Source organism: Nicotiana sylvestris, chromosome 1, assembly GCF_000393655.2.
Source record: "Nicotiana sylvestris chromosome 1, ASM39365v2, whole genome shotgun sequence".
NCBI classification, from domain to species: Eukaryota; Viridiplantae; Streptophyta; class Magnoliopsida; order Solanales; family Solanaceae; genus Nicotiana; species Nicotiana sylvestris.
This window is the reverse complement of record NC_091057.1, coordinates 441,516-461,985: the sequence shown is the minus strand read 5'-3', so window position 1 is coordinate 461,985 and position 20,470 is coordinate 441,516. Positions and strand designations below refer to the sequence as shown.

The 20,470-nt window shown below is 39.2% G+C and overlaps 1 protein-coding gene across 1 annotated transcript; it reads right to left on the bottom strand.

The window, feature by feature from the left end:
- Window positions 1-56: 56 nt before the first annotated feature.
- LOC104225498 (uncharacterized) lies at window positions 57-18,631 on the bottom strand. Its single transcript, XM_009777313.2, has 7 exons — window positions 17,813-18,631; window positions 8,882-8,937; window positions 4,604-4,713; window positions 4,353-4,512; window positions 3,384-3,476; window positions 2,121-2,252; window positions 57-322 (listed from the first exon to the last, which is right to left on the bottom strand). The coding sequence occupies exons 1-7, from the start codon at window positions 18,600-18,602 to the stop codon at window positions 272-274; spliced, it is 1,392 nt and encodes a 463-aa protein (XP_009775615.1). The 5' UTR covers window positions 18,603-18,631; the 3' UTR covers window positions 57-271.
- Window positions 18,632-20,470: the final 1,839 nt, after the last annotated feature.

The window sequence follows — 20,470 nt, the reverse complement described above, 5'->3', positions numbered from 1 at the left end:
GTTCCAATCCGAACGAGACTAGGCAATTAAGGGGTCGTCCGCAAAATTTAAGTGAGTAGAGTGTAATATACACATTTTCCCTTTCTTCTAACAGTTAACATTACCTTTTACATGATAAATTTGATAATACACTTGAAATACTCTGGAAGGTTGTTGCATACAGTAGTAGTACTAGTTGTTGACCAAAGTCCTTCAGAGTATTAAAACATCATTCATCATCTTTAAAAATCATTTCATGTACGCAACAACAGTGCAAAATTAAATTAGTGATTTACGTATACTTGTTTTCCTGTTGATGAATGATGTTACCCTTCGAGTACATCTGCAGAAGAGAAGAAGAAAACAAATCATCAAGAAGTAGCTAAAGAGCACATTGCGAAAAACCAACAGATAAAGGGTAAAGGAGAAACAGCATATGAAAACACATTTACGAAGGAAACAAATGTAATAATAAGTCATTTAATACTATGAAGGTAATAAGAACCATAATCTATTTTAAAGGTTAACTCAAGCAATAATAACAGCAGATAACCTAGGAGAAAAGCATTGCACAGTCAGGACCAGGTTTTGATACCCATGGTAACAAGATACCTCTTCACGCTGCTCATTTTGGGAAGTATGAAAAATAAAGCAACTTGCCAGAGGTTGAAGAGGTGGAGAGTGAAATTGTGTTGAATAAGAATTTCTTAGAGCCTTTAGGAACTCTTCCGCTGTGTGTTATTGGGTTTGAAAGGAACAAAAAGAAAACAGGAAATGGGGATGGAAGTAGTCACACAACAAGGAACACTGCTCAAACGAAGCAACCGGGGATGGAAGTAGTCACACAACAAGGAACACTGCTCAAACGAAGCAACCAAGTCACTAGCATAAAGCCAGCTTAAAGGTTCCATAGCTCTTTGGAGTTCTAACTCGAGTGATAACGGAATCTTCAGTCCCTTTTTATAGTTTCCCATTTCTTAAACCTTCGTATTTGCAAAAAAGTTTCAAGTCTTTTCTTCTTTGAATTTTGCAATTTTAGAAAATCATCAGTTTAGCCTCCAGGAAATATTTTCTGGAAGTCCACCAAAAAAAATGGATTAGAAGAGACAGAAGGGAGGTATAGAACATGGGGACAGTACTTTAACTAAGAGCCTCTACCAAAGCCTGACATTTGTTTGGTTCTTCTCTCCCGAAAAAAGTGAGGTCCAAAATGTTTTCCAATTTTCCCATGTTAGCTTGACTTAAATGTTTTGGAAAATATTTCCTTATGAACACATTTTCCTCTAATTTCTGAAAAATTACTTCCCGAGCAAGAGGGAAAAACATTTCCTGAAACTATCCAACAGATGGTTTTAAACCCCCCACCCCCACCCCCACCCCACCCCCGATCACCCAACCCCTTAGGTCACCCCTACTTCAACCCCCACCCCCATAGTCTCTTCCTAGATTATATATAAATGCTCTTGGGACAATATTCTCTGCTTACTAACCAAACGCCAAAAAATAAGTAAGAAAATCACTTATCAAACACACTCTAAGTGATTAACATATCAGTTGGATAATTTTCTAACTAATCACTATCTTTAAGTAACTAGAAAATCTCCTCCTAGGGTTTTATAACACAGCTAACAACCAAGGTAGATGACTAAAAGTAATAGAGGAAGACCAGGGTTAAGAATAAAAACCCACCAGCCACGCCACATGACACTAAGTCCATCCAGAATTGAACTCTTTTCCTACTCCTACTAGTTACACGCACGAAGACACACACTTGGGATGAAATAACTTCCATATTTTGCTCAAGGAGAGGACAGAAGAGAGTATAAAATTATTTTTGAAAAGAGACAGGCCCAGATTGAGCAGGTAAATTTCCTTGACGTCTAAAAGGGCACTGTGCACAAAACTGAGGATAGAGAATTGATGCCTTCTCCACACTGCTTGTTCAGATCTACTTTACAAGGCTGAGGGCAGAATTCTCTCTCAAAGCACAAAGAATAGGTAGAAATTTGACAGGAGTCTCCACTTCCCAACAAAAAATTGCCGCTACAATTGGAAATGTCACTCAAATAGATGCCCAATATCAATGAACAACAAATTCTAGATTTACCAGATAGAGAATAGAAGCAACAAACTAGGCATACCAGGCCCAGAGCTTCAGCCACACTTCTCCTGCTCTGATCACCGCACACACGTAGAAGAGTGTTCATTAGGAATTCCCTCTGATCTACTTTTAAGTGTTTCTCAAGTCCACGAGCCACCATCTCCATCTCAGGCTGTAGAAACATGCCAATAAAACAACAAATAGCATGAAATGGCCCTACACTACAGTGCAAAGTGCATCGGCACCTTGAAATAGTGAGACAACTTGGAAACAATGTTTTAAAAGGCATTTTCGGGGCGACCCGTGGGGCGAGGCGCACCAAAAATGCCCCGAGGCAATGGTGCGGGGCGAAAGTCTCAAGAGGCGTACGCCCAACAATTCGGGGCGTACGTCTGGGCTTTTGAGGCGCATTTTTGTAGTGAGGCGTAAGCCCCAAAGTCTTTTTCAAATTAAAACAATATTTGTTGAATAAATCCTTCATATAATACCCAAACTCTCAAAAGTCAGCTTGTAATTACTCAAGTTTTAAAAAGGAACTGAAATGTATTAAATTAAAAAGTCAAGACCTTTTTTATTAATTGAAGCCCTAATTTATGGTATTTCCCAATTCTTTATCTTGTCCGCTAATCTGCTAATATCTCCCAAAAATATTCAATTTTTTTTTTCACAAATACAAAGAGAACTTCATTCTCCTTCGTAATAGCAAGTGCAAAATTCAAATTGCAGGTTAGTCATCCTTGTTGTTCCTCCATATAGAAAACTTTATTCTTTTCGACTCAAGTTATCTGTGCTTGTAAGTAGCGTTTAATAGATTGTTTTGACTAGTTTTTTGTGGGGATGGAGCACATCTATATATAAATTTTTCCCATATTTATAGTTTTCTTCAATTTTTATGCAATTTTACCTGTTTATAAATATTTACTGTAATTATATTATTTTATAAAATATTAACAATTATATACCCATGGGGCTTACGTCTCGCTGAGGCATATATAAAACTCCTCGCCTTACGCTCACGCCATTTAAAACACTGCTTGAAACGATCACTACATAGAGTGAATAATCTAGCTAGGATCATTGATAGCTGATTTCCTTCTTTTTTTCATATAGTAAATTATACCATTAGGCATTGGGATCAAGAATAAATTTATCAATTAGTTTTCCTGGATTTTTGTGTTTCTAATCAACTATCAATGCCGAGGCACTTTTTAAAGAATTAAAACAGCAGACACCATGAGAATTACACAAACAGAGCATAAACCACACGAACTTAACCGAAGTACAAAATGAAGAGAAGACGAACCGAGAACTCTTCAGGAGGAAATATCTGGTGAATTACGCATATTTTAAACAGTTCCACCGCAGCTTCAGAATGCTTTCCTTGTATTTCCAAGGCCTGAAAACAAAAAAGATTCTAGTAGCATCAATACAAGCAAAATATATTATATTTATGACCATCAATTAATTCATCATGCCAACTGTTTATTTTAGAGGAAAAACAAAGATGGAAGACAAGCTTTCTTCTTTTGTAAGACAATAATTCTCTCAATCCCCAAATCCAAAACCAGATGTACTGAAGTTCACATGCAGATACATTCAACATACCAGTGGCAATTGATGGATTGGTTGGAATTAGAAGAAACTACAGTAGGTGTTTAGTTTCCTACTTTTACATATTATACAACAGGGCTTCAAAACTGATGTTTTATTATCTCATCATAGAGGTTTCTATTTTTAAGCAAGGCTTAATTTCTTCCCTTATTAAAGGTAAAAGAGGAAGTATGACATTGATTAGCAACTGTTTATTTGCTAGCTCCCTTTTATTTTACTAGCCATTCAATAACATAGGGGCTTATCCCATGCACAAACATTGTACCAACTAGTCTTGGTTATAAGGAGTGTTCCGGGGATGAAAAAGGAAAGAGGGAGGAGAATGATCAAAAATTGCTCTTGGGTTTAACTCGCCAAAAAAAATTGTTCTTGGGTTAATTGTAAATCTCCTTTCTTGTCATGCCTAGAAAATGGATGAGGAGGTTGGAAATTGGTAATTAGGAGGGTTGGCTGGTCCATTAGGTTTTAACGGATCTCCATTTAATTCTCCTCCTTTGCTTCCAAATTCTCCCAACCATAGTTGAAGAAGAACCGATAGCTTTATCAAAAGTAGATTTATGCAGTACAACTTTATGGATGGATTAAGGTTTTTAATAACATAGCCTGCTTCAAGAAGTCCAAGGGCATAAATAATTTAATTCCACGTGGAAGAAAAACTTACCCAAGCTTGCAAGAACCTTGACCTAGTGCGTGCAGCAACAGCTGCAGAAACCATTCTTGCAGCCCGAGTATTGTCAAGTCCAACATTATCAGCAAGCCCAGCAATGAAGTTTTGTGCTTCTTCACCACCAATTAGAACAAAAGCTGACTGATTTGCAGTGCTGCAGATGCAAAGAAACAGTAGCTATATGAGGGTAAAAAGGATGAAAAAGCAGGGCATTTAGCAATCAAGCGTCGAGCTAAGCGAGCTACCTTTCACAATAACTAAGAACAAAGTCGATTGCCACACGATAAAGGGTATCCCGTGCATTCTCAGTATCAAATGAAACTTTCACGCCTGATACCCTCCCTATACATCGTAACTACAGATGGACCAGCATGTTAGTACAAATTAGAGTATAGCTTATAAATTATTAAAAAGTAAAAACTTTGTCAACAAGGAAAGTGGATATGAGACAGTACCATCCAAAATATAAAGGCTATCTAACATGTAGTTCCACTAAAATTTTAAGTTTGAAAGAACATGGACACCTGCAAGGACAATATTATAAAGGTAAGCCATCCCGCCTAATAACCTTTCTGTCTTGCCCTACGCCCCTACCGCACTGCCTTCCAAATAAAGAAGGCTATCTAACATGTACTTCCACCAAAAGAAAATAGAACTGTTCCTAGATCGCTATCTTGAATTGTCAAAGTCTTGAAGTTGACAAAGACTAAGAGCCCGTTTGGTTTAGCTGAATTTAAGTAGCTTTGAAGCACCAAGTGCTGAAAGCATTTTCCAAGTGTTGGCTGAATTTATGAGTAAGCAGTTACGTTTGTTGTGTTTGACTGAAAGTGCTAAGCTTAACAATCGATGTGTTTGGTGAAAAAGAATACTGACAACCAAGTGCTGAAAGCATTTTCCAAGTGTTGGCTGAATTTATGAGTAAGCAGTTACGTGTGTTGTGTTTGACTGAAAGTGCTAAGCTTAACAATCGATATGTTTGGTGAAAAAGAATACTGATAAGTATTTTTCTGCTAAAATGATTGAAATATGAGCTTATTATTGCAACCTTCTTTATTTTAAATTAATAGAAATACAAATTAAGTTGGATCTCAAATCACTTTATATATACAATATCTAATTTTTCAATATTTTAAAAAACAATATCTAATTTTTCACACCATTAAATTAAGCTACTAATTATCAATTATTGTACACGTTTTCACATGGTTTTATCTCGTGGCAGTATTACATGAAATTAGGACCTCTTCTTTCTGCTTGCAACGAATTTTCGACACACGAAAAAATAACTGCAATCACAAAAGAATAAAGTAATTTTATTAATCAATTGTGAGTACAATTATGTTTCTCCCTTGATTCTTCCTCCAAATTGTTCTACGTGATTCGAGGGCTGAATCATCGTATTTCTCGAACTTGGGATAATGCGGAGAAAGTCGAGCATTGTGTGGATCTTCTTCTTGAAGTATTTTACTATCAAGAAGCGCCTGACTACATCTTGATCTCTTTGTGAGTATCCCAAGAAGAAGTTATGGGGTATTCAAGATGATCTCCACTTCTGAGATCCTTTTTTTAAGGGAATATGTAGCCGTTTTTATAGGAATGACCTAGGGTTAGGGTAGGTAGCCTCCAAGCTAGGGTATTGGTAGAGCAGCCTCCAATTTACGATTTAGCCTAAATGTCGTATGCGCTTGATCCGTTAAAATTTCGATGTCTATAAATGCCCCCTACTTCAAGGTTTGTCGAAGTGTAGGCTTCGCCGAAATTTGAAGACGAGACTTGAAGTAATCGACCATCGCAACAGATGATCTCGAAACTTGTAGTTTTCGATTTGCAGGAGGAAGAGATGAAGAGCAGAATTGGTCCCACTGGGCGTGTTTGTTTGCAACGAATTTTCAACACATGAAAAATAACTGCAATCACAAAAGAATAAAGTAATTTTATTAATCAATTGTGAGTACAATTCTGTTTCTCCTTAATTCTTCCTCCGAATTGTTCTCCGTGATTCGAGGGCTGAATCATCATATTTCTCGAACTTAGAATGATGCGGACCTTCCGAGATGTATTTGATCTCCATGAAAGTCGCGAATCTTCTTGAAGTATTTTAATATCAAGAAACGTCTGGCTACATCTCTTTGTGAGTATTCCAAGAGTTTATGAGATATTGAGATGATCTCCATTTTTGAGATCCTTTTTTAAGGGAATATGTAATCCTTATTATAGGAGTGACCTAGGGTTAGGATAGGTAGCCTTCAAGTTAGGGTATTGGTAGAGTATCCTCCAAGCAGCCCTAATAGACTCCTAAAATATCAAGAGTAGTGTCTTGAATGTAGGATTTAGCCCAAATTTCGTATAGGCTTGATTCATTAAAATTTCGATGTCTATACTTTCTAATTCCAGAAAGAAGATTCTCTTCTCTGAAATTTATATGTTATCTATTTCATCTGATAAAGATCCTGTCTAGAAACAACGATGCGAGCGGCTTTAATAATGAAGCAAGATCAGATCTGAAGTAGCGTCTTCAAAAGAGAATATTCTAATGCAAACAAGAAGCATAGATTATCAGCCAAACATTTTTGTTAGCAACTAGATGGAGGAAGAAAAATAAGAAAACGGGATTTGGACTTTCAGTTAGGGAGGGTACTGTGAGGATTATAAACACATATAAGGGATAGTAATGTAAATTACTAGGCCAAACTCATCTATCTTTTAAGCAAAAAAGCCATAAGTTATCCAACTTATAGCTTTTGGCTTGTTTTCCAAAGTTTTGGTTTAAAAGCACTTTTTGTTTTTGCCAAATACCAAAATGAGCCAATGCTTTTTGGTTTGACTAGCTCTTAAGCCAATCCAAACACCCTCTAAACTGAAACCTTAAGTCCAACTTAAAGATCCACATTAAGTTGAGGTGTGGTGGAAATGCACCCACGGAATCAAGATATGCATTACACATTACTTCAAATCTAGTTTTCATGAAAAAATGATGCATATAGAAGTTGATTGTCATTTTATTCGATAAAAGATCGAATCGGGGTGCATTGTGACAGGTTTCGCCAACTCGAATGATCAATTAGCACATATTCTTACAAAATCAGTTTGTTGCTCCACAATAGAGTATATTTTTGGTATTGTATGCTCTAACTTGAGGGGGAATATTAAAAACTAGAAAACTAATATTGCAAGAGCCCATTCCTTGTATACCTATAGGAAAGATTTGGCATCCTAATTATGGTGTAAATAGGAATAGGAATTACTTTCCTTTCCCTTTTAGAATTACTTGAAACTATATCAACCCCAACATGCTTGAGCGCAAATCAAGCAATTTATTCCCAACATCTCTTTGTATCGTTCTTTACAAGGGTAAGCATTTTCCAATGTTACCCACCGGTCCTATCAAAAATTTAAAAAAAAACATGTTATCGGTCTTACTATACAGAGAAGGAGAAGCAGGTGTGGCATTCAAAAAGTTTAAGAAGAAAAGAAAACGGAACCACCAAAAAATTGTTTAGTATGGCTTTGACAAAAACCTTTTGACGTTGGTCTTCATCATATTATAATTTTCTTTCCTGAAGGGTGGTCCATTCTTCTAAGAAGAAACCTCAATGAGTGGGGACTCAAGGACTAGAAGCAGTTGATAATGCCCCTCCTCTCTTACTACACAAAGAAGGAGCAAGAAGTGTGGCATTCAAAAAGTTTAAGAAGAAAGGAAAACGAAATAACCAAAAAGATTGTTTAGTGTGGCTTTGACAAAAACCTTTTGACGCTGGTCTTACTTCATTATTATAATTTTCTTTCCTGAAGGATGGTCCATTCCTCTAAGAAGAAACCTCAATGAGTGGGGCCTCAAGGACTACATGCAGTTGATAATGCCCTCCTCTTACTCCCATCCCTGGCAACATATTCTGGAAACCCCACGCTAACGAACTTTTCTCGGTTAAAAGTTGTAATAACTCCATCACTATTTCCTCCCAAGGCTCGACTCCTCGACCTTGGAAAGCAATCTAGAACAGCCATGCCCCTTGTAAGGTCAAATATTTCCCTTGGAATTGTAGCTTATGGGAAATGCCTCAATCTTGATAATATTCCAAAGAAGGAATATTCATTATGCACGGGTGCTCTCTTTGCAAGAATGAAGAAGACGTAAACCATTTATTCCTTCAACGCAAAGTCTCTTCCAGCATCTAGAACTTCATTTTTAACATCTTATCCGCGATGCATGCCAAGATCTACTTTGGATTTCCCCCTAGCTTGGCATAAAAAATGATTGACTAAAGCTTCTTCCAAATTTTGGAATTCCATCTCCGCCGCTTTGGAAGGAAAGAAATGCTAGAGTTTCTTAAGACAAAGGACAATGTAATTAAGCTTAAATTCAGTTGTATATCCTTTTTTAGTTTTGGTGCAATATGGATGCAGCAAACTCATTAAATAAAAAGGGACTTCCAAACAAAATCAAGGAACTAAACAACTATGCAAACATTTCGTATTTTGTAAGAAAAAAGAAATGAAAAATGAGAAGCCATTAACATACTGACTTGAATTATATCATCCTCCAAAATGTCCTTCCCCGTCATTCTATTGTCCAAGATGGCTGGAAAGCAAATTTGTAAACTGTGATTTAAAAGGAAAACCATAACTAACAATTATCGGGGAAGCTTGAAAACGTCAAGATCATATGTTCTTCCCATATGAAACACAATATGCAATAGTTACACGTATAACATATAAGTCACGCGAATCTAAAACCCATTCAATATGATAACTATCCTGCGACTGCAAAACTGCATTTTAAGTTAAAGCTTCAAGAATGTGGTAACTAAACTTAAGAAGCCATGACCGACTACTTATTGTCTGCTTGATATGTTTTTGATAAGGTTAATTGTATTAATCAAAAGGGAGAGAACTCCCGTATACCGGAAGTATACCAAAAAGTAGAGAATTTACATCAGAACATGATTCTCTACAAAAGACGCACAATCTTCTATACAAATAGGGGCTATATTCTGCTTGATATGTTCTTTAGGCCTTCATCCACACAATAATTCAACTTCTCTATGAGTGCCCAATGAGAAAAATGACAGATGACTGGCAGACATACACAGAGGGGGAGAGAGAGAGAAATGAGAAAACCTAGTTGGAGATACGTATTCACCTTTGATGTTGCTAAATACCAAAAAAAATGCAATTGATATACCACCAACCAAAAGAATGAGATGAAGAGATACGAAAGAACCTTCAAACGAAGACCTTTACTCTCTTTTTTTGTAGGTCCAAAACAAAGATATTTCCTTCAATTAATAGAACCGAACAAAATGCAGCTCTTCACCCGTACAAACCTATTCTTGAATTGGCAAATGCCAATCACAGACAAAAGATCAATGCACATTGTACAGGGCCTAAGCCTTCATCTAACACTATTTTACTAGCTGCACGATTTAGAAATATCGGGAATAGGATTGAGCGGGGGTTTTGGGGGTGTTTCTAGTCCTAAAGGGGAGGGTCTAAGGTAATGTCTTGGGAGGAAATGGCGGCAATTATGGGGAGTGGAATATCCCATGTATACATGGGGATTGTAACACCATTACAGTCCCGGAAGAGAAAGTGAATTGTAGGGTGTTGTCAAGGGCAATGGAGGAATTCTCAGCGTTTATTGAAACCCATTTTCTTATTGATCTTCCTTCAACAAATGCTTCTTTCATTTGGACTAGGTTGGAGGATTCTACATCTAGATTGAGACTTGATACATTTCTAGTGTCTACAATCTAGGAGCAGTCAGCCCCGGCTATGATACAGATTCCTTTCGAGGTTAACATCGGACCATTCGCCTATCATGCAGGATAGAGAAAGAAGTACGAGAACTCCTTTTAGATTTGAGAACATGCAATTACAAGCAGCAGAGCAAACATTAATGAGAAAATGGTTGGATGATGCAGTAGCTACAATGGTGGGAAGCCCGTCTTCCAAGGCTGGAAAGGAGTTGAAGTTGCTCCAAAAAGATATAGAGGTGTGGAACAAGGAGGTTCTAGGAAGGGTAGAGCTGAAGACGAGGCAATTAATGAATAAGATCAGAAAGGGTAGAGGAGGGGAAGGAGTTGGAGGAGCGGGAGAGAGAGAATAGGGAGTTTGAAGAGGGAGCTAGCCTCTTTGGCATTAGCCCAAGAGAATAGTTGGAGAAAAACTTCATTGTGGTGGGAAAAAGGGGATTCGAATACAAAATTCTTTCACATTATAGCAATTACTAATAGAAGGAGGAATTACATAGAGTAATAGAAATTAATGGAGTAATGCATGAGTGGGAAGAGGGTGTAGAAGTGGCAATTGCAGACTATTATGAGTGTTTTTCAAACTGGAAGCGAATTGGAGGCCTAATCTAGGGGGTGTGGGGTTTAACCAAATAGGAGAAGATAACAAGGACTGGTTGGAAGGGCCATTGGGGAAGGAAGCAAAGAGTACCAGGTGTTTTGTGCAAATTGCACATTGAGAAGGCCTATGATCATGGATAGCCTTATATGAAGCATGCCTCACACATGACACCTCAACACAAGGAGTATACCAACCGTGATTAGGTGTTACATGTACTGAACACCTACTTCACATTGTATAGTAGCAGCTAATATATACAATATGGTTTTATCTATTTTTGGACTTGCCTAGGTCCAGCCTAACAACATTAAGGAATAGGAAAGTTGGTGTTCAAACAACAACAAAAAATCCAGTAAAATCTCACAATTGGGGTCTGGTGACGATAGTGTGTATGCATATCTTCGAGTCAAGGTTGAAAGCTGGTGTTATGGAGATAAAGCCCAAAAAAACCACAAGTATTGCCATTCAAGGTTCAATAAAGCCCTATCGGAAAAGTAGTTATGGAGATTTAGGAGAGAGAAACATACTTTTTGGAGAGAGGTGATAACTAAAAATACAAAATTTTGGAAGGGTTTGGACGACTAAAAATGTAATATGCTTGATGGATCATGGATGATGTTTGTGGAGAAACATTTTAAAGAAATGGGATGAACTTAATGGATATGTATTCTTTAGGGTAGGAGATGGAAGGGTAATTTTTTAAGGCATAAGTGGTGCGAGGGCAATACTTTAACACTCACTTTTCCAAATATTTACAGAATTTCAAGCCAAAAATCATATGACAGTCCAATGAAATCGAAGGATACAAAATGGAGAAGTTTTTCAGATTTGAGTTTTAGGAGGAACTTTCAAGACCGGGACAATAGAGTGTTTTATGTTAAATCATATTACGAGGCGGTTTAATTCCACAAAGATTGATTTAGACCCCTAAGTTTCCAAGAAAAGTATGTTACTTCACTTGGCTAGCAACAAGATAGGTGATATTTACGGCCAAAAATCTAAGGAAGAGGAAAGTTACGTACATTACTGCTTTATGTGTATGGGATCGGGTGAAGAGTTGACCATCTTCCCCCTGATTGTCGGGTAGCCTCGAGGTTAAGGTGGCACTTTTGTGTTGGTTTGAAATAACTTGGGTGATGCCATGCACCATGAAGGACTTAATGTTCAGTTTGAAGATAGACGGAAAAGAAAACACGTGGCTTGGAATATTGGTCCACTAGCACTTATGTAGACGTTTAGATAGAAGGAAAAAAGAAGAGCTTTAGAAAGTGTAGAGATGAATTTTGTACAATTGAGGAAAAGCCTTTTATTTTTATTTTTATTTTTATTTTCCTTTTGATGCACTCAAGAGGTTCCTTTATGTATAGAAGATTGGATGTCATTTGTATTAAATAACATTTTTCTATAGGTTTTATACATTTTGGTATACTTCTTGTCTACAGTGTTTTTGTGCCCAAACAATAATAAAATTATTACTTTATCTTAAAAAAAGTAAAGAAAGTGGAATACCGTCAGTTAGTGGAGAGCACTGACGAGGAGCAGAGGAGAGTGAAAAGAGAAAGATATAAGTAAGCTAGGAGGGAGGCGAAATTAGCGGTCACGGAAGCTAAGACTCCTGCGTTTGGTCGAATGTATGAGGAACTGGGGGCAAAGTCGGGGATAAGAAGTTATTTCAGCTGGCCAAAGTGAGAGAGAGGAAGGCTCATTTCCAAAGCGAGAGGAGGAAGGCTCGTGACCTGGATCAAGTGAAGTGTATCAAAGACGAGGAAGGTCGTGCATTGATGGAAGAGGCCCAGATTAAGCAAAAATGACAGTCGTACTGGGAAGGAAACATTGTGTTAGGGGAATTGGGGCGCTCCGAGAGTCACCAAGAATTTAGGTACTATAGGCGTATTAAAGTTGAGGAGGTCGTGGGAGCGATGCGTAAGATAAGTCGGGGCAAAGCGACCGGACCAAACGAGATTCTAGTAGAATTTTGGAGGTATGTGGGTAGAGCAGACTTGGAGTGGCTGATTGTGCTGTTTAATGTTATTTTCAGGACGCAGAGAATCCCAGATACGTGGAGGTGGAGTACGATGATTCTGATGTACAAGAACAAGGGGGACATCTAGAATTGTAACAACTATAGGGGTATCAAGTTACTAAGTCATACCATGAAAGTTTGGGAGATGGTGGTGGAAGGGAGGATAAGGAGGGCAGCGTCTATAATAGAAAACCAGTCCGGGTTCATACCGGGTCGTTCTACTACGGAAGCTACCCACCTTATCAGGAGGTTGGTGGAACAGTACAGAGATAGGTCGAGGAATTTGCACATAGTGTTTATTAACCTAGAGAAGGCGTATGACAAAGTCCCTAGGGACGTTCTTTGGAGATGCCGGAAGGTAAAAGGTGTGTCGGTAGCTTATATTAGGACGATAAAGGATATGTATGATGGAGCTAAGACTCGGGTTAGGACTGTGGGAGGTGACTCAGAGCCTTTTCTGGTGGTTATGGGGTTACACTAAAGATCTGCGCTCAGCCCGTTCTTATTTTCCCTAGCGATGGACGCACTGACACACCATATTCAAATTTGATTAGAAATTTGAGAAAAGAGATAGTAAAAGCCGGGATGAAACACACAGCCGTTGCAAAAACATTTATGAATGTTTAACTATTAAGGTGCATTGCATCCCCAATATGTGATTCCCTATCTATTAAATGTCTCAAACTGACAAGGTTGTTGTATGTCAAAAAAAAGGTCCTGTTTAGGTGGTTGGTTTTGTTGGTAATCTGGCTTCCATCCTTACTTCACAAGATCAAAAGGCAGTGTTCCTATGGCCTTCGAAAGTCATCTACCAATTATCGATCCTGAGGATAGCCCGATATCGGCTATTCCACAGCTAGAATCAGCAACCACCGAAGAAAATAGGAGATTGCATGTTCGTATGCTGGAGATGTGGGACGCCTAGTCCAATGGCAAAGAACCACCCAGTACAATCCCCAGGTTTCTGAACTGCTCCCCAGGACGAGTGGAACCACCAACGTTCCCATCCCCGTGACCAACCCATTCGTCCCGTTTGAGTACCTCATTATATCAGCCAACTTTACCTGTATGCCTTTTGAGGTCCGCCCCCAGATACCGTTTTCAGGGGTACCTTCTACATTATTCACCGCACCACCAATCTCTACAACGGCACAGCCAACAGTGCCCAAGCCATGCTTCGAGCCTTCAGCTTTCACTTTTCAAGGCCCACAATTTCAGCTAGACACAACTCATGTTACCCAAACTCTTACTCTCAGCACCCGCAATATGTCCAATGGAGCAGGAAAGAACAGTGAGAAACCCCGAGCAGGAAGAACTAGCTCGGAAGATGAAAAGCCTGGAACAAAGTTTGAAAAACATGCAAGGCCTGAGTGGCCAAAAAAATGTCTCATAATCCGACCTGTGTATGTTTCCCATGTTCACTTGCCTGTTGGCTTCAAAACGCCAAAATTTGAAAAGTACGACGGGCACGGAGACCCGATCGCTCATCTGAAACGAAATTGTAACCAGCTGAGAGGTGCTAGAGGAAAAGAAGAATTATTGATAGCTTATTTTGGGGAAAGCTTGACGGGAATTGCGTCAGAATGGTACATGGACCAGGACATCTCCCATTGGCATATATGGGATGATTTGGCCCGAGATTTCGTCAGGCAATTTCAATACAATGTTGATATAACTCCAGACAGGAATTCCCTGACTAATATCAAGAAGAAAACCGCGGAAAGCTTCCGTGAATATGCTATCAAGTGGCGCGAGTAAGCAGCCAGGGTGAAACTGCCTATGGATGAGGCAGAAATGGTTACTGTTTTCTTACATGCCCAAGAGGCCGATTATTTCCAGAATATGATGTCTGTCATGGGCAAACCTTTTGCAGAAGCAATAAAAATTGAAGAAATGGTGGAAAATGGTCTGAAAACTGGCCGAATGTTAAGTCAATCTGCTTTGAGAGACACCTCCCAAGCCATCCAGAACGGCTCGGGAGCTTTGGTAATGCCCAACCCTATACACGGCCACAGCAGCACTACAACCAAAACTAAGCTCCACCTCCCAGAAATAACCATCCTCACCAAGCTCCATATAATCCCTGTCCACCACATAACAACTACCAACATAATTCACGCCCTCATGAGCCTCCTAGGAGAAACAACTTCATCCCTATTGGTGAATCCTACTCCAGCATGTTCCCGAAGCTAATCCTGATGTATCTATTGCAACATGTACCCCCAAACCGGCAAAATCATGAATCCCCATATACCGGCTCGGTGCCAGATGTGCCTACCATTCGGGAGCAGAGGGTCATGATACGGAGGACTGTTAGACCCTGAAGAGAGCAGCTAAAAGTTAGATAGAACAAAAACGAGTGGTGTTGAGGGATGAGGAAGTCCCTAATGTGACTAACAATCCATTACTGGCTCACAATAATGGGCCAGTCATTGGAATGATTTGTGATGATAAAGAATTTAATCCAGCATCGAAAGTCATTACAGCCATCGCCAATCCAGAAGCAAAACCCAAAGCGGCGGTGAAACAAACCAGAATTGAGAAGAAAATCCCTCCAGCTCCTCAAACTGTAGAAAAAGTTGTAGAAACAAAAACTTGGACAGCACCTGCTAAGAGTGCAATTCTTTATGTTCCTAAGGCTCCAAGAAAAGAACAGCTCATTTTGAGCACTCCCAAAGGATTCGAGCAAAGGAAAGCCACGTTGAATGTGCCAGAGTTGTATGTGCCAAAAGGGACCTATGTGGCGCGGGGGGCGGTAATTCCACCAAGGCTGACTGAGCATGTGGTTATTAGCCGCGCACCACAAAGCCCTATGAGGGACTCCACCGCAGTTCCCTGGAATTACAACAAGACAGTAGTTACTTACAAGGGGAAAGAGGTCCGTTCTTATTCGCCCTGGTGATGGACACGTTAACACACCATATTCAAGGAGAGGTGCCATGGTGCATGCTATTCGCCCATGACAAGGTTCTGACTGATGAGTCGCGAGTCGGTGTTAACGAGAGGCTAGAAGTTTGGAGACATGCTCTTGAGTCTAATGGTTTTAAGCTGAGCAGGACGAAGACGGAATACCTGGAGTGTAAGTTTAGCGCTGAGCTGGGGGAAGTGGGTGTGGATGTGAGGCTTGAATCACAGGTTATCCCAAGTAGAGGCAGCTTCAAGTACCTTGGGTCGGTTATCCAGGGGGAGAGGAGATCGACGAGGATGTCACACACCGTATTGGGGTAGATTGATGAAGTTGAGGTTAGCATCTAGAGTCCTGTGTGACAAGAGAGTGTTACCGATACTCAAAGGTAAGTTCTATAAAGCGGTAGTTAGACCGGCCATGATGTATGGGGCTGAGTATTGGCCTGTTAAGAACTCACATATCAAGAAGATGAAAGTAGCAGAAATGAGGATGTTGAGGTGGATATGTGGGCATACTAGGATGGATAAGATTAGGAATGATGATATTTAGGAGAAGGTGCATGTGGCTCCCATTGATGACAAGATGCGGAAAGCGAGGCTCAGATGGTTCGGACATGTTCAGCGGAGAAGCCCAGATGCTCCGGTAAGGAGGTGTGAGCGGTTGGTTGGGGAGGGCACGAGAAGAGGTAGAGGGCGGCCTAAGAAGTGTTGGGGGAGAGGTGATCAGGCAAGATATGGCGAGGCTTCAGATTTCCGAGGACGTGACATTTGATAGGAAGATAGGGTTGTAGGTTAGGAGATAGTTGAGTCTTGCCTTACTTCGTATATTTGTGAGAATAGTCTGGTAGGGTTTTTGTCTAATATAGCTAGTGGCCAATGTTGTGTCTTACTATTTCGCTTTTCAGTGCAAGACTTATTTACTAGCTATTGCTTTTGTTTGCATCTTTCTTCTGGATTTCACGTTATTCCTATTTTTCCTATGATTTCTATGGTAATACTAATATTTTCTCCTTTTGTCTTTTTGTTTTCTTGAGCCGAGGGTCTTTCGGAAACAGCCTCTCTATTCCTTCGGGGTAAGGGTAAGGTATGCGTACACACTACCCTCACCAGACTCCACTAGTGGGATTTTACTGGGTTGTTGTTGTTGTTGATCTATTCCAAAAAGAATGGCACTAATCTATATTTTTTGTAGAATGCATACAAACCTATTGTATGGAGCAAGAATTACTGGAACGCCACTTTGTTGGCACCAATCTATATTTAGAAACTTGTTAACTTTAAACTTATATCCAAAGAAATATCATGGTATATGTAAGACCAAGTTCCAATGCACTTTTAGCATGTGCCACATTTCTTTCTTAAACTTTGTGCACATAAAATGAAATAGAGAGAGTACAACATAGTTGACTACTTTCCGATTTGTTCCATCATTCCAATCACTTGAAAGGCAACTACTCTTGCAAATTAGCATCGTGTCTTTCGGGTCTCTTGAAGGAGAAGTGTTGTAACTCTAACCAACTGGAAAAACTTATGTGGTTATATCCCTTTTCTTTCTTGCCTTATTAAGATACACAAATAGGAGAATTTTTGTGGAAAGTCACGTGAGAATCCCTTTTACTTTTCTTGTTGGGGAAGTGGGACCTTCGAAGAGGGAAATGTTGAACATGTCATTGAGAAGAAATCTGCAAAAGTACCTGCTTGTGTGTGAAAGATGGATTAATAGCGTGCCTTGCACCGATAGCTTTGGTTACATCGACATACCCAATATTATCTCATACCATGGAGTCTGGGAAGGGTAATGTATACGTAGACCTTACCCCTACCTTGTGAGGACCTTACCCCTAGCTTTGGCTACACCGGCAAGGACAGGAGAAATGAGGGGGCATGAAGACCTAGATCTAGTCTTCACATGACAGGTCCTTTAGTTTTTAACTTACGGCGTTAGGCATTAAGTTAACCAAGACAAAAAGTACTCATGTTTTTATAGACGTTAAAAATTAAGTTTCTATTTTAAGGATAGATACTCTCAAATTTAAGGACCCTTTGTATTAAAACTCACTCTTTTACAACTACCATATGACTCATTCACTTAACTTAGAAAATATAAACAATATGATTATTAAGATGGAAAGAAACAGTCACATAACTAACAATAAGCTGGAAATAAACTTACCTCGAATCAATCTATTGGCCATTTTCTGATACTCCTCTTGATTCTCTGCTCCAACTTGATCCGAACTGGAAGTCGAAACAGGCCACCATTTTGGCAACTTCTCCACCGAGCTCTTCTTCCTTCGCCTCCTCGAAAACCTAATTCGACTTCCCCAATCCCAATTGCTGTCTTCACTATCCAACACATTTGGTTTGTTCCTATAAACTGTCTCATTTTTGGCAACAAGTACTTCTTTTCCACCCAAACTACGGTCTCTTTTATACACTAATTCAACGTTGTTGTTTCGTTCGTTGTTCATCCGTAACCCTAGAACTAGAAGCTTAAAAATAGCCCTAAGAGTGAAAATAACTACGAAACTGGTAATTACTAGAGTACCTAGGAATTGAACGGTGGACCTTCTGCAGGAGAACAGAACTCTACCGTTATTGCTATCTATACGGATGAGAGTTTGCAAGTCTTTAATGGCGGCTCGGCTAGAGTCGACGAATTCGCTGAGCTTCGAATCAAGAAGGTCCTTGACTGAGTACAAGGATTTGGTAGGTAAATCATCAATGGTGAGAATGAAGTGGAGGTTTTGATCGGACGGTGGAGGAGAGGTGGTGTCTTCGGTGAGATTAGGATAGAACTTTTTAAGGAGACGGCGGCGCAGATGGCGGCGACGGGGAGGAGAGGGGGAAACTCGTCGGGAAATGACGTAGTGACGGTGGTGGTGGAAGGAACGACATCGCTCTGTGGAAGTGAAGTGAACGGACCTGGAGGGTGAGATATACAGAGAGAGGTTCATTGGCATTTGTGTTAAAAGTGCAATTGCAAAGGGGAAGAGCTGTATTACTTGACATGCCAATACAAAAACATGAGAATGAGACAAATTATTAATTAATAAATATTAATTAATTAAATTATTATATCCTTATTTATTCTTTAAGATATAATTTTTCTTTATTGAATATTTATTCTATTTATGTGTTATCTCAATATTCAAGAACAATTATTACTAAAAGTAAAAAAAGAAAAGTTTTGTCTTGAACTACTAAAATAACAAATAATTTGAGACAACTATTTTTAATAATTATGACCGTTAATATGAGACTGAGGGAATAGCTTTTAGGGGAAGGCTTTGAATATAAGCAAAACAAAATAAGTGCTTGTTTGACACATTCATTGATAATAAAAATAAATTTGGAAAAATAAATAATGACTTCTTAGTCTCCTAAAGTGACAAAGTGCGTGACCAATATTAAGCAAGATAAAGGTACAAACCCAACCACTATATTGCACAATATCATACTTATTCATGTCCATGTTGCGAAGCAATCTTAATTTGTAGGCAAAATACATAAGTACCCACCTAATCTATGGCTCAAATCACCTTTACACACTTTCTGTGGACGATAATAATATTACACACGCAACCTTTTAAAATTGTGCCTAATAAACACTACGTTTGCTAGATGGCACGCGCGTGTTTAACAAAAAAAATCAGCGCGTCAAACCAATGCATTATCTGTCCAAGTCCTTATATAAGCACACGTGTCTAAATCTTATTTGTCCACTTATTTTTGTTAATTTAATAATTAAATGAAAAGAAAATGATATCCAAGCCCTTCTTCCCCATTTGGAGCCCTCCCCGGAAGCCGGCGACAACCGCAACCTCCTCATCTCCTCCCTTTTGCATCTCCTTTAAGAAGATGTCAGCCATAACTCGTAATACCGGCAACGACCTCAAGCAACAAGCCGAGAACTCCATTGCCAGGTCATTAGTTTCACTGTCAGTTCATGATCGATGAGCTCAGATCTTCTACGCGTGGGTGGAGCTATCAGATCTTTCGGCAAGCTGGTGTTCTTCGTTCAAATCTGGTCTCGTTTGGTTAAAAAAAGGCAAACAACAACGACCTCCATTTTCGACCACTGTTACAGTGGCAAACCCATCGGTAACAATGGTGATTCCACAGCAAAAAGTGAAATTTATAGACTAAAAAAATGGTGAAAATTCATGTTAATATTTTGTTCTGGTGGGGATTTACCATGGCTGATGGAGTTTAGAGGAGGAGGTCGACGGGTATGGGGTTCAGAAGAAGATGAGAAACGTGGGGGGCGGGGGGGCTTTGTTTCTTTTAAATATTATCAATTGGTGTAAATTTAGTATTTTCTTTTTTTTCTTGCGTTAGGACACATGTCACGACCTTATTAGTGCGTGACCTCACACATATTTTGAAAAGCTGGTCAAGAAAAAAATGGTGTGTACTAGCTACACTTTAGAAAGATTGCATGTGTAATATTATTATCGTCCACAGAAAATGCGTAAGGGGGATTTGGGTCATAGATTAGGTGGGTACTTATGTATTTTGCCTAATTTGTACTATCATATAGAGCAACTTAGAAAAATTAACGTGAGCTTAAATAAAGAAATCAAACTTTCATATTGTTGTACTATGCCTAACATGCTTTCCTAAACCAAGGGTCTATTGGAAACTGATAATACTGGGTATGTTGTTGTTGTAGTATGCCTAACAGTTGAAGCCTCTTTACAAAGAGGATATCAACGTGATATATACAACTATTTTGGTTGTCCAATCAACCAGAAAGATTGATCAACCTAAAAACTGTGCCCGAACTAGGGCTGTGCACGGATCGGATCGGATCGGATTTAGCATATTT

Bases quoted from the DNA above. Each gene is read 5' to 3' on its own strand.
- LOC104225498 (XM_009777313.2), bottom strand. From the start codon at position 18,602: ATGCCAATGAACCTCTCTCTGTATATCTCACCCTCCAGGTCCGTTCAC. The intron at 2,253-3,383 runs GTTCGTCTTCTC...ATGTTTCTACAG, and splicing joins TTCCTCCTGAAGAGTTCTCG to CCTGAGATGGAGATGGTGGC. The intron at 323-2,120 runs GTATGCCTAGTT...TCTCTTCTGCAG, and splicing joins TGGCTGAAGCTCTGGGCCTG to ATGTACTCGAAGGGTAACAT.